The sequence below is a fragment of the Siphateles boraxobius genome, unplaced genomic scaffold (genome assembly GCF_051911475.1).
Source record: "Siphateles boraxobius isolate OS27281-9 unplaced genomic scaffold, OSU_SipBor_1 33, whole genome shotgun sequence".
Taxonomy (NCBI): domain Eukaryota; kingdom Metazoa; phylum Chordata; class Actinopteri; order Cypriniformes; family Leuciscidae; genus Siphateles; species Siphateles boraxobius.
The window spans coordinates 8,926,723-8,944,309 of NW_027508953.1; the positions used below are offsets into that span (position 1 = coordinate 8,926,723).

At 39.3% G+C, this 17,587-nt stretch overlaps 1 protein-coding gene across 2 annotated transcripts in view; it reads right to left on the reverse strand.

The window, feature by feature from the left end:
• nfatc1 (nuclear factor of activated T cells 1) overlaps positions 1-17,246 on the reverse strand; it is a 46,580-nt gene extending 29,334 nt beyond the window's left edge. The window contains exons 1-6 of one of the 2 annotated variants that reach the window (XM_077195403.1): positions 17,103-17,246; positions 9,622-10,651; positions 9,339-9,498; positions 3,083-3,285; positions 1,575-1,747; positions 425-565 (exon numbers count right to left, since the gene is read on the reverse strand). In XM_077195403.1, coding sequence (XP_077051518.1) covers positions 425-565; positions 1,575-1,747; positions 3,083-3,285; positions 9,339-9,498; positions 9,622-10,508 — 1,564 coding nt within the window. In that variant the 5' untranslated portion in view covers positions 10,509-10,651; positions 17,103-17,246. Of the gene's footprint in view, positions 1-424; positions 566-1,574; positions 1,748-3,082; positions 3,286-9,338; positions 9,499-9,621; positions 10,652-12,857; positions 13,230-17,102 lie in introns of those variants that run through there. The other variant, XM_077195402.1, reaches the window with a different exon arrangement.
• Between the last annotated feature and the right edge of the window lie 341 nt (positions 17,247-17,587).

Sequence of the window (17,587 nt, forward strand, 5' to 3'; positions counted from 1 at the left end):
TTTCAATAACATGCAAGGGGTGGGATATATACTTTGACTCCTTGTGGGCCTAATTATAAACCAATGCTCATGTACAGGTTTACATCATACTTAAAATGTTATTTAAAATCGTCAGCACCTTACGTATTTTGTACATATGGGAAGTATGCGAATTGGGATTCAGCCTGTGTCCCTACAGCTTTATCTTCAGAAACCTCCCAACAGAGAGGCCACTTCAAAACAATTCCAATTGCTCGCTCACACACACACACACACACACACACACACACACACACACACACACACACACACACACACACACACACACACACACACACACACACACACACACACACACACACACACACACACACACACACACACACACACACACACACACACACACACACACACACACACACACACCTCCAAGGGTGTTCCCTACCTTGTGCTCTCTCCACAAACACCACCTTGGAGTCGGGCTGGAAGTTGTGCCCGCTGAGAAGCATCTGTTCCCCCCCTGAGGCGGCACAGCTTTCCATGCTCTGTTTATCCACGAGGGGCAGCTCCTGTGCCGAGCGCTGGGCTGCAAGAAGGACAAAGAGACAGAAAGAAAGTGAGGAAAGAGATGTAAATGTGCAAAACCATTCAAAACTCTACATATTAACAGCTGTACTTTCTACAACGGTAGGGTAAAGAGCTAAATCTCAGTATAACTATAAAACACAAATATCACATGCTCAACAAGGTTGCATTAATTTGATCAAAAACACAGTACAGACAATAATATTGTGAAACTTGAATTTATTCTTGTGATGGCAAAGCAGAATTTTTAGCATCAATTACTCCAGTCATCAGTGTCACATGATCCTTCAGAAATTGGATTCTCTGTATCCTTCATTGAATAAGTTGATTTGGTCAAGAAACATTATTATCGGTGTTGAAAACAGTTGTGCTGCTTAATATTTGTGTGGACACTGTGATCATTCACCCCCACCACCAAGATTCTTTGATGAACAGAAAGTTAAAAAGAATAGCATTTCTTTTTAAATATAAATCTCTCATAATATTATAAATCTCTTTACTGTCAGTTTTGATCAATTATATGTATCTTTGCTAAATAAAAATATTCATTTCTTTAAAAAAAAAGATTGACTCTAATATTTTGAATTGTAATGTATATATTATGATAAGATATATGATATGATTGACATGATATAATAACTGTATATGGAATGGTTACATGAACACTGCAAACTATTTACACTATAGTAGTTCATTCTGTACTTTCTAAAACATTCAGAAATCTAATTTCTAACGTCTAATTTATATAATAAGCAAAATCGGTCTTTGATTTATTGATTCAGTGGTTGGGACCAATTGACTTCCATTGTATAGAAAAAAAAAGTATTGTGGAAGTCAATGTGTCCCATCAACTGTTTGGTTACTGACAATGTAACCAGTAAATGAAATTGTTTTTTTTTTTTGGGGGTAAACTATCCCTTTAACTGATAAAAGAAAAAATACACATTGATTGCAATGTTAGTCGCATTGGATAAAAGAAAAAAAAAAGAAAATTTAGTGGCATGACTCACAGCACTCAATGGGGTTAGATGCCACCTGTAAGGACACCATCCTGCCATTCGGTTGGTTGATGTGGACACGGAACACCATCCTCACACGCGTGTTCTTCCGTCCGATGTCTGTCTCGCCCTTCCGGAGCTCGATGTCTGAGTTACGCAGCTTGAGAATTCCAGCGCAGTCGATTCTGTGCCACAGTAAGAACGTTAATGTTTGAGGAATAGACTCAACAAATCCTTTCAGAAGTACAAAAATGTGTGGTTAATATCGTTAGACAGTTGTTTAATAAACATTTTTTTCGGAACAGAGTAAACGTTTAATTTATTGCCTGAATTTTTTTTATTACCACTTCTGCCAAAATTCTGCCTGGCTCTTATTCTGCACTGCATAAATACATGCCCCCCCTCTCTCTCTCTCTCTCTCTCGTCCCTTCCAATTTCTGCTCCTGACATGGCAGAGATGTTGTTAAAAATCCATGAAAAGTTTACTTTCTCCATTAAACGGACAAATACTCCAAATAGAAAAGAAAGCCAACGTGTGTAAATACTTGCTTTAAAGCCTTTTAAAGTTTTGAATCTCATTGAAGAAACATGTAGAGCCCTTTATTTAAGATTCATCTGTGTGAAATAATCTTAAAGCTTACTTTTTGGCAAAAACTAAAAGTCTGAAAAACTGGAGAAACAATCACCGAGTATGAGTGATCTGTCAACACAGTACATAAGAACATCAGATATTCACACTCCCATGTTTACGTGGTGAGGACGAGCACACTGTGTTCTAGTCGTCGTCCTGATTTTTTGTAGAATAACATTCGTCATTCCTTTTTTCAAAAAAACTGCTTTAAAAAGTATGAAGCCTGTGTTGAGTTTCCAGCACTATGCGTCCAAACCGAACTCCAAAATATAATTTTCTCTCCAATCATAGAAATATATGAAATCAAATACTAAAGAGTTTAAAATTGTTTAAACTGCATTGAAACAGGAGCATAACCATTTTTTGGCTTTACTACAGAAACGTGGCAAAGAGGGAATGCTACTCAGAAAGCTCTGAAACGGGATCCAGAGGGGTGTGTGTGTGTGTGTGTGTGTGTGTGTGTGTGTGTTTGTGTGTGTGTGTTTTTTGTATAAGTTAAGTGTTACATCCATTATAGAGTGAAGAGAAACTGCTGAGCTAGTAAGACCGCTACCGCCTGGCTTGCAGAACAGACCTCAGCGCGCCATTACAGGCACCACGCGACCAGAGGCCTCCTGTAACACAAGCCCTGGAGCTCATACAAGGGAAACCCACAGTGCTGGGACTTCGAAAGCGTGCGCGCACAAAAACACACTTCTGCATAGCAACTGCCTTCCCAACAGGGGGATTGGCAGTAAAACGAAGGAGTTTTTCAGTGTTGTTTATTGCAGGAAATATGCACAGGATGCATGTGGATATACAGAATTATGTGGTACAAACATTTCCCTCACCGGGCTTTTCGGTGTTTTTTTTCTTTTTCTTAGCATCTTTCTGAGATATATATACTCACATGGCCCTCATGTTGCTCTCGGGCAGGAGAGGAATCTCAAGAACTTTGGTGTTGGACTGCATGACCTCGTGGCTTGGTGTGGACACGGTCTTCCCGGTTATACGGTGGACCTGGTAGAAGGCGTGAGGCCGGAGAAGGCGGTCGTCTGCCGTCCCAATGAACAGCTGTAGGGTCAAAGGCTCACTCTCCATGTAGCCGTGAAGCTGAAAGATACAAATATTAATTTATTGGTGTAACCCATTTCTAGCTAAAAGTTCAGTGTGAACAAACTGGTGTATGACAAAACACAGTTAGAGTCAATAGGAAGATATTTTATGTTTGATGTAAAGTGGGATTTTAGACAAATGAGATTTCAAAGTGGGCGTGGCTATGAACCTGCATAAATAGACAATAAATAATTGACTAAATAACCTTCTGTACAAATTTTTTTTTTGTCTGGTTAGGACATTTATCACTTCCATGCTCTAATTAACATGTGATGCTACATTTTGTCACTTTATTTGTATTTCTTTGGCATTGTGGCAGGTAGCCACGCCATTAAAATCTCATTAGACCAAAAACTGGATTTGTACGATTTTTAAGCAATTAATACTTTTATTCAACAAGAGTTCATTAAATTGATCAAAAGTGACAGTAAAGACATTTATAAAGTTACAAAAGGTTTCTGTTTCAGATCAACACTTTTATTCTAATCTTAATTCATCGAAGAATCATGAAAAAAGGTTTCCACAAAAATATTAAACAGCACGACATTGATTATAACATTTTAACATTGATAATAATATGAAATGTTTCTTCAGCACCAAATCAGAATATTAGAATGATATCTGAAGGATGGTGTGACACTGAAGACTAATTTAAAATGTATTAAAATAGAAACAATCAGTTGAAATTGTAATAATATTACACAATAATATTATTTCACAGTTTTACTGTTTGTACTGTATTTTTGATCAAATAATAGCAGCCATAGTATGCATAAGAGATTTCTTTGAAAAATATTTAAAAATCTTACAGAACCAAAACTTTTGAATGGCAGAGTATATGGTTTGGCAAATATATTGTATACTAAGAGAGACTGATTTTAGAAGCTGAAAAAAGTATTACAAGGAAAACCACAAAAAAAAGCATAATTCGTTGCCGTAAATATGAAATGAGATTTTAAATTTGAAGATTTATATTCAAAACTCAAGCACATTGGGTCTAAGCAGCTGATGTATGGAGATCCTCAAAGAGGGTGGTCAGCATCTGTGGTGAAAGTCTGGGCCAGTCTGTATATTTATTTAAGTAGATATGTTTGAGCCTGGCATTTGTGTTTATTCAGGCAGTAGGGAGTGCACAGGCCAAAAAGACAGAGACCAGAGAGATCCCACTCCCAGAACCCTCCCCTCACTTCATTACATTATCACCCACTAGAGGAATGCCAAAACTCTATCCGCCCATGGCACGGAGTTCAGAGCCGTATGTCCACACCTCCAAGTGCTGTGGATCAGTTCTCACACACTCAAGCTCTCAACCTCCGTGGCACATCTGCGGGAAACAGTTTGAGGAAAAAAAGTAGATCTACAACACGGGCTCCGATGAAGAGTTACTGGCCACATCCAGTGAGCAAATTCTTACTGGAAAAGGTTATGTCTCATGTGATATTGAGCAAGACCAACTGTTCTTTTCATTGAACTCATTCACTAACAGTACATATGCCTGTATTTGGCAAATTAAAACATTGAAATCCTGATTCATACATGTAAGTGTATGAACATGTCAGTGTATGAACATGTAAGTGTATGAATTCATACTTTGTGCGCACATCCAAACACCCCGATTGGGTTCAGGTGCAGGACAACTAAGTAACATAATAACTACTTATATTAATTTTAAAGTATTTTAAAGTGTGATATGTTAATTTAACTACATTAACCAAACAGAATTACATGTAGCCAATATATAATATTGAATATATTTTATGATTACAAAAATACATTTTCATAAATCCCAATTATGGTAAGCAGACAATCAGTTTGCGTACTCATGGGCAGGAATAAAGATCTGTGCAACTTTGACAAGGCCCAAACTGTTATGGCAAGGCGACTGGATCAGACCATCTCTGAAATGGCAGCAGTGGTAAGAATTTACCAACAGTGGTCTGAGGAGGGACAAACTATAAACCAGTGACAGGGTGTTGGGCACCAAAGGCTCATTGATGCACAAGGGCAACGAATGCCATCCCATCTGTTCCGAGCCAACAGAAGGTCTACTGTGGCAAAAGTCACACAAAATTGTAATTAGGGATGCACCGATACCACTTTTTAAGGGTCGAGTACGAGTACCGATATTTTTTTCCTGGTACTCGCCGATACCGATACCGATGCCTGTTGTACTGGGGGGTTTTCTCGTTTTATGTGGCAATTTTCTAAGAACAACACAATGAGACTAATGAACAAATCAGCATCTTTATTTTCAACAACTTAAATAAACTTAAAAAAATAAATCATTCTTATTGTGCTTATTACAAATTTTCAAAGCCCAAATTTCACAGTGTCCAATAACCTCCAAAGGGCAAAACCAAGGACATAACAGAACAAATGTTTAACATAACACTGAGTAACAATGTAATCACAGCCGAAAGTGTAAAGTGAAATATTAGAGTGTACTATTAAATCTAGCAACACTATAACTGCAGGAAGAGTGCTCATAAGAATTAAGAAATATAAGCTAAGGATATACGTGAGGTATCGGTCTTTGGTATCGGGGTATTTTTACGAGTACGAGTACAAGTACATGAGCTTGGTATCGGGCCCGATACCGATACTGGTATCGGTATCGGTGCATCCCTAATTGTAATAATGGTTATGGGACGAATATGTCACAACACACAGTGCCTCGCTGTGTATGGGGCTGTGTAGCCTCATACCAATCAGGGCGCATATGATGACCCCAGTCCATCGTTTTCTTTTACATGTCGTGGACGGCCATGTACATGTGCACCGTTTAACTGAGGAAGTAATGGCACCAGGATGCACTGTGGGACAACGACAAGCCAGTGGAGAGAGTTTGATGCTCTGGGCAATGTTCTGCTGGGGAACCCTGGGTCCAGCCATTCATGTGAAAGTTGAGCATTGTTGCAGACCAGGTACACCCCTTGGCAATGGTGTTCCCTGGTAGAAGTAGCCTCTTTAATACGATAATGCACCCTGCCACACTGCACACATTGTTCAGGAATGGTTTGAGGAGCATGATGAATAGTTCAAGGTGTTGCCTTGTCCTCCAAATTCACCAGATCTCAAACCAATTGAGCATCTTTGGGATGTGCTGGACCAAAAAGTTCAATCCACGGGGGGTCCACCTCGCAATCTACAGGACTTGAAGGATCTGCTGCTAACATCAGATACCACAGGACACCTTTAGGGGTCTTGTAGAGTCCGTGTCTCGGCGAGTCTTGGCCGCACGCAACAGCATTTTAGGCAGGTGGTCATAATGTTTTGGCTCATCTCTGTAAATACTGTATGTAAAAGCATTGCAATATGAATGCAGCAAATCACGTGTAGTTAGGGTCTATCTAAAAATAGTTTATAATCAAGGGTAATATTGAGGGCAAGATCAAATGTCTTGTGTCTTTTTGCGCACTTAAGTAAAAACACTTGAGTACGTAATTATTAGTGAATGAGACACATTACTATGATAAAATAAGTCATAAAAAGACTTATTATAGACCAGATAGAAAATCTACTAATAGTACTCAACAAAAAAGTCATAAAGATCATCACAGTCACAGTAGGCCTACGAGATAAAAAACAGTCTGAATATAACAAGAAATCTGGAAGCACTGCCCTTACAAAGCAACCTATATTTAGGGATTTCGTCACTTCTTCCAGTTACAGCAGTGATTTTTTGTTGACAGAGCTGTTTTTAGTGAAGTTAACTTCCCGAGAGACTTGAGCGCAGACGTGGAAGCACATAGCTGTGGTGCAGCAGGCTTACTTCAGAGGCTACACACTCACGTCTACCGTCAATCCGACGGCACATGTGGTCAAACGGCATCCAGGATACAAAAAATCTGAAAGAAACCACCAGGATCCCGAGCAGGGGGAGACAGAAAAAGAGAGATGGGGCTCTAGCAGTCTGGGTACAAAAATCCTGACCATCAAAAACCACCAAACCCCAAGTGGAGAGACAGAGGGAGGGAAGAGGGGAGCTCTAAGACTAAATATGAGGATATAGTGACTCACACAGTAGGGAACACATACAAGTAGGTGCTCAAAATTCTGAAAATATGATTAATTTGTTGAGATCAGGGCCGAAATTATTGGGGGTTGGGAAGCCTGACCCTCCGGTTAAGACTTGAACCTCTCCAGTCTTAAAAATAAACTGCAGGTCTTAAAAGTATATATATATATATGACTTCCACTCACCATTAAAGATTTACATAAAACATAATTTTAGAGAAACTGGCCACATGTCAATTTGATTTTTATGAGAAGAAATTTCAATTGAAATACTCTTGATTACAGTCTAAAGAAAATGTGACAAAAGTACTTAAACAACTCCCCATAAGGTCACAAAAGAACTTGCACACTGACTGAGATCCTCAGAGGACGACAACGGTGGTGACAGAGCATGAAGGGAGGTGCTGTACGATAAAAGAAGAACATGTGCAGCTGAGAGCGCTCTCGAATCTGATGGTTTACAGAATGGGACAAGCTTGTTTGAGGCTCCGTCGAACACTCCCCATCACTTGCCTGCCAGAACTGTGTGCAGCAAAGACTTGATGCCTCCACAAGATGCTGTTGCACATGATGTCAGTGCAGTATGAGGAACTTTAGCTAAACAAAAGGCAGTCTGTGCACTAGGCCGGAAACGGCAATGGATCTGAAAAATCGCGAGGGTGAGAGGACCTTGTTTTTTCAGACGTGAGTCGCACTGAGCCACGTGTTCACAATCATTCGCACCTCGTTATTTTGAATTTAAGTACACAGCAGCCACAGATGTATTCTGAAATGTTGAGTTCACCTTTAACTGCGATTTTAGTAAATAGAGTGGTCGTGGAGACTGTGGTTCGCATACCCCAAGAGTCACGTCCAACCACACTGATGTTTTTCAGATAAAACCACGACTCCTGTCTTTAGGAATTCTGTTATCCATTAGGGAGCATCTGCAACCAACTGGAGCAGTGAATACCCATGATTCAGCTACGAAAGCACATGAGGTGTGTGACTCACAGATTAGCAGAACGGACTGACACCAAGACACTGCAGTCTTGTGAAATATCAGAAGACCTCAACTCACACTTCCTGAACTGGCAGCAGAATGAAGAATATAAGGGTTTAAATCACAGTGTGTCACTATGACTTTAGAGAAAACAAATAAAAGGAAGTTCCCTTACATGAACAAAAACAAAAACAATGAGAGAGTGAAAATATACCACCATAGCACATGGAGAGGATGTTGCAGGATGTTGACTATAAATAAATAGTTAAAAATAAGACCATTCTCTGACAGTTTCCACAATGAATGGCAGCTTTAGTTTTGAAGTGCATATACAGTATATATATATAAACTACTATTCTAAAGTTTGGGGACAGTAAGATTAATACGATTGTATTAATTAAATAAACAGAAACAGAAATCTTAACATTTTAAATAAATGCTGTTCTTTTGAACATTCTATTAATCAAAGAATCCTGAAAAAATTATTAGTTTCCACAAAAATATTAAGCAGCACTACTGTTTTCAACATTGATAATAATAACAAATATTTCTTGAGCATCAAATCAGCATATTAAAATGATTTCTAAAGAATTGTGTGGCACTGAAGCCTGGAGCAATTGCTGAAAATTCATCTTTTCCATAACAGGAATAAATTACATTTTAAAATATATTAAAATAGAAAACCGTTATTTTTTCACAATTTAAAATAGATAAATAAATATATGCAGCCATGGTGAGCATGGTGAGCAAGAAGAGACTTGTAAAAAAAATCTTACCCTAAAAACATATTCTATTTTTATTTTATTTTCAAATCTATTGTATATAACATATATAAAAAACAGTTTTTTTCATGCAGAAATCAACCTAGAAGACTTTGATTTTAATCTAACTAATCAATTCCTGCATCATCCTAAAACCAGTTGAAACATTCCACAGAAGAATGTAAGTTGTGTAGGTTTGGAACAACATGAGGGTGAGTAAATAATGACATGCATGAGTGAACTATGCATTTGAGAGACCCTACTGCTTTTAAGAAATTATGAACTTATACCTGAACCACTGGATGCCCTCCCGCTAGTGCTTTCACGGCCCCTCTGCTGCCTTCGGTCTCGTAATGAGCACGGTGATGGGACTTGGGCTGGACATCAATCTGTAGGCTATACGGCCCTGAACTGGAAGGCAACTGCCAATCAAGAGCAGGCAACGATGGACTTCGAGAATAAGAGTGAGAGAGTCCAATAATGAGGCGAAGAGAGAGAGAACTTTGGTTAGTACAGACAAAAGAGCAAACTACTTGGCCATGAATTTGAAAGAAATTTTCATATGCAACCAACCTGATGTAAGGCTTCGGCTTGGACCAGTATGGGTGTTGGGGTACATCCAAGAAGCCACTACAGTAGGTCTCTTTTTTGAAGGGCAGGCGTCCTGAGAAGTCATCCTGGCAAAGCTCCAGGGATCCCGTCTCCTCTCCACCTGGTTCTACTTTCAGGTTCATCGAGGCACTGTGCTCCAGACTGGTCTTGCGGGACTTCAAAGGGATTCCCTCCCCAATATCTGTTAATCCATCTGTGGTTAGGGCATTAATGGCGGCGACAATGGCAGAGTTGGTGTACTGATTGGTGTTGGCGAGCCAGGTGTCCTCAGTCACACTGAGACGGGGTGAAGTTTGTGGCGATGGCCCTGGGGATTGATTCGGCGAGTACGGGTGGTACTTGTGCGAGTGGACGCCATTAAAGCTGTACTTCCGTTTGCTGCCACAAGGAGAATTTGGTCGAGACCCTCTGGTGCCAATCCAGCTGTCGTCTGTGATACTGGCACGGGGAGAACCGGATGGTGAATGGCGCGGAGACACCCCGAGGGTGCAGGACTGCAGCGATGAGGAACCTTTCGGGGAGACGCATGGAGACTGCCAGGGCGAGTTCTGCGGCGAGTTGTCGTAGTTGTACGAGAAGCCCGATTCGTATGACGATGCATCTGAATGGCAGCTACGAGAAGACACGCTGCTTGCCGGGCTGAGACAGGTGGGATCACGATAACCGTCGATACTTGGCAATGTTAATGTCACTATGGAATTGACTCGCTTGGCCACGGGAACGCTGTTCTCCTCTACTTCATCCTCGGGGAACTGCCCGTAAGCCGTTATCTCAATGCGTGGACTCTCCAGAGTGGGAGCTCCATTGGACCGGGGGCCGGATGTTTGGAAGTAGCCCACCGAGCTCATGTCCTCTTGAGGGGAGAATGAGGATGGCTGACTGATGGATATTGACAATGAAGGGCTGGTCTGGAGATTGTGGTACTGGGAAGATGGGCAAGGGTTGCTCAGAGGAAGTGAAATGCTGGTGTTTTGGCTGTAACCGTAGGCATCTGTAAGGTGCAATCAGAATTTCATGAGGTACTGCAACAAAAAATAAGCTACAGAGATAAAAGAGCACAGGTGCAGAACATTTCTTGAAGAATGTGCATAAAGCTGCTGTGTGAATATTTTAAGGAGACTGCTGCTTTTACAATCATCCACCTCTAATAAAGAGCTTTTTATTTTTTATGAACTGCCATTTGATTCGTATAAAATGGTGGCATTATAAAAAGACACTCTACTCTTTATTAGTAATAGCTGTGAGTCAAAAAAACGTTAGTGGTTAAAAGCCACAACCTCTGCAGAGGAAGCAAGGTGAGTGATACACAAATACCAGGCCAAAAATAACAAAGTGTTAAAAATATCTTCCTGAGGACAAAACCAGATGGAAAACCAATACTCATAAGCAATCTTTGTCGAAAAACAGGAGCAAACATTTGCTTCAATGCAATGTATATATTGAGATTAGAGACAACGCTGCGCTCAACAACACAACATTTGAAGTGCAACATGACTAACAGAAGATGTCCTGACTAGAAAAAAAATCATAAAGCAGTAGTAATACGTCATCTGGCCTATTCAAGTTTTTAAGTCTATCCATCTACTATCCCATTAAGACAGATTTTATTGATAACAGAATTTTTGTGAATGTATTTATTTTTATTTGTATAAGAGCAAAAAGGAAAAAAATGCTGTTGAGTTGAGTGAGCAACTGAGTCAGTCCAACCTGGTGGAAACATATGTAATGTAAGTTAGCCCAAACTGGCGCACAGTCACTACTGGCTCTGCTTGCAATAAAATTTGCAATGATTTCTCGCTACTTTAGAGGACGATTAAAAACACGGATACTTGAAAATGTGACCACAGCGCAACAAAGCACCCTGGATACTGATAGCATGCTAATGTATCCCTAATGTATGTATCGTTTTTGAATCAAGTTAACAACTAGGCTACATATTAGATTTCTGTAAGCAAGCCTGAAGTATACACCATGTGATTCTGATAGCTTAAAAAATAAATAAAAGTACTAAATTACTGATTACTAAAAGTACATTAGTAACCCTGCTGAAATAAAACGCCTTAAATCAGCTTAAGCAGGTTTTCTAGTCTCCCAGCCTTGTTATGATGGTCTGTTGGCTGGATTTAAAGTGGTTTTAGGCACTATTCAGGTCAGGTTCAGAGACCAGATTATAGACCAGCTAAACAACCTTCGAGACCATCTTAAACCAGTTAGGACCAGGAAACCATCTTAAAGCAGGTATAAGTTACTATTATTTTTCAGCCAAAAATATCATAGCTGGTTTTGTTTTAGTAGAGCTGTCATTATGAACTATAATCTAAGTTATCTTGCGAAATGCACATTTGCTGCAAAGAGAGGGATGCAAAAACCCACAATCTAAATAACGTCCCTGCTTATTCATCTTCGTCCGGCCCACCACTCCCTTCTGCAGTTTTTTAAACTAGGGAAAACTAATTCAGTCCATTGACTGAATAAGAAATAACTTCAAATTCACCAAACTGATCACAGGTTGAGCTATAACCACCAATAACCATTCAGAAATTAACTAATGGGATGAAATACATCATCAAATCATACATAGGGAGGGTTGTAACAACTTTCCAAAGTCCTAATGGACACACAAATATTGCACAGAAATTAGACAATATAGGTTTAGAATTGTTATCCTATACTTGTTTTTTGTATTTTATTTGCTCTAAATATAATTTTGGGGTAGTGATAAGATATGCTATAGTTATAACTAGAACAAATGTGTATACTTTCTATCAGTGTTACCTAGCAAACCTACTGTTACAACTCACCTCTTTAGTGAGGTTGTTTACAACAAGCAGTCTTTGTATTTGCATTCATTTACACAGATTAGGAACATACTGTAGATTTCTAAATTACTTTGATTTGTAGCAGACAAATATGGGAACGTTATGTCAAAGTTGGCATAATAACACATAGCGTTAGAGACATTGAAACCAACTGTTACAACACTTCCCAGTCTGCCTTAGTAACAGATGGTGAGTGCACGATAGCAGTCGTAGATTTTTTTTTTATCACTACAGGTAAACTCATAAGCAAACGTGCATCCATTATTATGACGGTTCGATAATATTAGGATAACTTTATAGACCTAACAATGATAAAGATACACGTTCGAGTGAAATACGACAGTGTAAGTTTGTGCATTTAATCTTCTTATACGTTACCTTCCTCTGCCGATTTCATGCTTGCGAAGTGTAGTGAACTCAGACCAAGTTCAACGCACTTTCTCAAAACGCACAACGGTGTCCGATCAGCGTGTTATGTCCCAGTATAATGATGACTCCAGATATCTGTGATAAAAATGTTCACTTCTACCGCAATAAAGGTGTATTCCAGTCACGAAAAAACTAAGTTAGCCTATTTGAAAGCTTAAATTATTTGATAGACAGCACTTTGAAAGCGCATGCAATAACAACGCTTTTTTTTTATTAATCTTATTTTAATTCAGTTTCTCTAACTCGTTATATTTTCTATTCTGGACTTGCATGTTAGTTTCCAGGGGTTCTGGTGACGCACTGCTTTGCGATGGAAAGGTCTCTGTATCTATATAAAGCCGGGAAACACCTCCGAGAAGCCCCGCCCCTCCATGGAGTGACGCAGGCACCACGTCTCAAACTCAACGGCAGATGAAGAGAGGGATTCTCTCCTCGCAACATTTCCAGATGTGGAGCCGTTGAAACCCAAGGCAAAAGAGCCGGCCGTGTGCGCATGCGCAACTGCCAGTGAAGCGAAGTTCAACTCATTTCAGAGAATCGGTTCTTTCGAACAGTTTGTTTTAAAGAACCGGTTTACAAACGATTCAGCGGGTGTTTAATAGCCCTAACATCGTGGCATTTGATATTACATTCTCTAAAACATTCCAGTAGAGTAATATGAAGGTAAATATTACTGTTTAGCATGATTTTGTTGAGTTATAGCAGGTTATTTTAAAAACATTTCACATTTGCAGCCATGATTTAGCTCATTTAGAATCAAAAAGTCATATGTATTTACAATAAATACTAGCTACTAAAATCTATTGGCTGAAATGTTTTGGGCTAGTAAAATACTTATTTATTAAACCCAATTGTTTTATTATAAAGTCATATTTAAGTTTTTGTTATTGTCAGCATTTCTTAGTAAACCTACTTTTCACCTCATTAGTTTTTTTATTGGTTCTCGGGTAATTACAACAAAAGAGACAGCTTTTAGTTCAACGAGTTATGGTGCTAACCACATATAAACCAGAATCCTTGAAAGTTGTACATGTAAGCTCCGCACGCAATAATTTTTTTAAAACTCCAGAGCCTATCTTTTACAGATTCAGTCTGATTCGTTAATTCGTTAAGTCGGATTTGTGTAAAAATCTTTTTTTAGACCAGTTTCGTGCAGAGGTTAATTTAGAAGAACTGATTCAAACTAACGATTCACATACAAATCTTTTTCAGGTTAGACGCCATATTGAATTCAACACAGATGAAAACCAGGCTGTGAGGGATAGACTTGCAGTCTTTACACTGTACCAAGGTCCTAGTTCACGTAATTTTCACAACTTTTGAAACTGTTTCATGGAGTTTGTCTACGGAAAGTTTTTTTCTGAAAGACGTTTCGTCAGCTTAACAATTGGTATGTTGTTAAACAAAAATCCATTGAAATCCATTGTAATTCTATCTCTCACAGCCTCGTTTTCATTTATGTCAAAAATAAAATATGGCATTACCCTAACTAAGATCTATAGCTAAAATGCAAAGTAAAAAGAGCGAGTGTGTGCCCATTATCAACAAAACCATTATCATATTAATTATTTATTTTGTCCCATCAATAGACGGATCATCGCGTAGCAACAACAGTGCGTTGATAGTGATTGAATAAACAGACTTGCAGCTCCAGTTGTTTTTTTTTAGGACATCACAGTGCAGGGAAATGGGATCTGAAAATCACAAGATACTGTTGGCAGCTCGGGCAACTATGATTTCGGTTTTGACAATTTTCCAGTGGGGCGCGATTCGCAGCGTCATCGAAAATCATCCAGGACTTTTTTGAAGCCAAGAAATGTTGGCAAATGTTTGCATCAACTGTAAAGGGTTCTCATACTATTTGCTTTTTTTAACAGCCATGCGTGAAAAATTCACATGCAATTAACCCTAACCCTAAACGTTGTGTAATTTTAATATATGTTCAAGAAAGATAAGTCTGTATTTTTAATATCTGCACAAAGAATCTGCAAATACAGTATGGTCTTCTCATTAGGCAAAATATAGCTTCTTTTTACGTGCCTGAGCATTGCAAGCTCTCTAATGACATGGGCATGTTTTGAAGTAGCTGCATAGTGTTTGCCCCCACCAAGAATTCATCCAGGTCGAGTAACAAAAGGGAGCCAAATAGCCTTCACCCCACACGCACAGGATGATATATAATTGCATCAGGAATTAGTGCATTTATGAAACACTAGCTGTTTCTTTCATCATGGGAACATGGTAATTGTGCCATTACCCTCTCTTACAGTCCTCTCTCTCCTGCTGTTCTGTGGGTCAAATGTATTTGTTTGACCTCATGGAAAGCTCTCACCCACTGGTTAGGGGCCCTAAGTGGGCTTGAGGGGATGTGGGCAGGGCCTCCCTGTCCTCCCCAGCTATGTGAAAGCAAGCTTCGTGCCGCAGTAAACACAGCTTCCAGGCTGAAGGTAATAAATAGCACTAACAGTGCTGATTGACGTGCGCCTAGTTCTACGTCAGTTGGCCTGTAGTTTTTCCACTCTGTCTGCCCGTTGTTGAGGGCAAGGGTTTTTAAGCAACAGCCGGACAGTTCCGGATATTTTGTTCACCTCAGCTTTGCAGTATACGCCAAAAACCTGGTGTATTTTACAGTCCCTACAAAGACTTTTTGATGTTAAATCTAAACTTACATCAGCATTATTAAACTGTATGCAATGACTAAACACAAAACCTATAGCTACTTAGCAAATAAGTAAAGACATGGACATGAAATATTGATTTAAGCTTTGAATTGTTTTATACGGAGCCCCACACATGACATGCAGGAAAAACAGGCTAAATCGTGCACGCGGTTTAGGCTACTAATTTGTTCCCTCAATTTATAAATCGTGCGCACGATTTCGTTAGATTGATTTGCTATATCGTGCGCACGATTGATAGATTGATGGAACAAATTTGTAAATCTTCTGCACGATTTAGCAAAACGAGGGAGCAAATTAGTAAATTGTGCACACGATTTACTTTTTTTTTTTTTTGCATGTCAAGTGCAGGGCACCGTAGTTTCACACTTTTAAAAATGCGGTGTAGGAGTAAATTTTACAAATAATTACAAAGAAATGGCAAGTACCATTCTGTTAAATGTGTAGTGTCAAACCACTACAAAAGGCTGAGCCTTCAAATAATGCACTATATTAGGTGTGGAGTGATTTCGGACACAGCCAAAAGCTTTAGATGCCTCCAGATGCATACGAGAACCCGTGCTGCAAACCCCACCCGCCAGATTTCATTGGTCAATTCACAGTCACCTGTCAAGCAAAGTTCAGACTTCATAGGCGTAGTTCAGAAGAATCATAGAAGAGAGATAACATCAAACAGTAATTCTTTCTATCAGGATTCCCTATACTGCGGTTAAGGTTAGGGTTAGGGTTTAGGAAGGGGATTAACATGGGCAATAAAAACTTTAGAATTGCCAGCTTGTGGGGTTTGCGCTTCTGGATTGGGGAATCACGCTATGGTGACAGTAAATATTAGACCACTGGATGGCGTAGCTGACCAATCGGAATGGAGTATTCTAGAGAGCTGATGAATAATTGATTTGACGCCCACAAAGGCAGGTCAGGCGGTTTACTCACTCTACAACACTGGGACTTTAAAATTTAGCCATATACATTTTTCATTTATATTCGAAAGACACCTTATTAACTGCTATGTCCAGGATTGGCAGTGACTTTATGACTTCAAGAACTACTAACGCTAATGATAATGATAATACAATGACTGATAATGCAGTTAGCTTGGCTCGTGTGTCAACATGATGCACTGCTGTTTACTCTATAAGGTTTTCAAGAATACACAAATGACAAATTATGTTTCCAAACAGGATACATGGGCGGCAATGTGCTATAACGCAATATATGCATCAACGCATGGCACGCCACAGACGGCAAAGATATTAGGGACAATGTAACATGAGTCCTTAACTAATGCCACAGATGTTGAATTGTCTGTCTCGGAGATGTTTAAAAAAGGCTGCACACTCATAACAATGGCATGAATCATAATATGCATGTGCATCACTAATGATGTGTCAGCGTTTAAAAGTTGTTAAAATAAACCAAAACCACATTCAAACCCCATGTGCACCCAAACCGTTCCTCTGTCTGTGCCTTGATTGGTCAAGAAAGGGGGAGTCATTGATGTCATAGGTCTACTCACCTCTTCTTACAAGTCACTATTCCGTCTGGCTGGCAGGGCTCACCATCATATTTGTGGGTTAGTATACTGGGAATGACGCTGATTTGATGGTGGTCTTCTGGAAAAGACCTCAAGGTTCCAGCTTTTTTTCTTCTTCCCCTTTCCCTTAATAGATAAAACAGATAAAACCAGATTTGGAAGCAGAAGTTGAATTTCAAATGACTAGGGCTCCATGAGCAACTGAAAATATGCATCATGTTTTAAATCTGACCATGGCTAAAACTATGCGAAGACGATAATGCAGAACAAGAAAAGCATGTTTTTTTTTTTTGCGTCACAATGGGTTTGTAATCAAATGTATTATTTTAGCCTTTTTACGATGTGCCTTATGAGTCCATGTCATAAAACCCAGACCACATTTAAAAGTAAGCTGATGAACATATAAAGTGCTTAAAGTAGAAACAGCAACAGCAATTTAAGGTGGTATTTACATGACATGGCCTTGG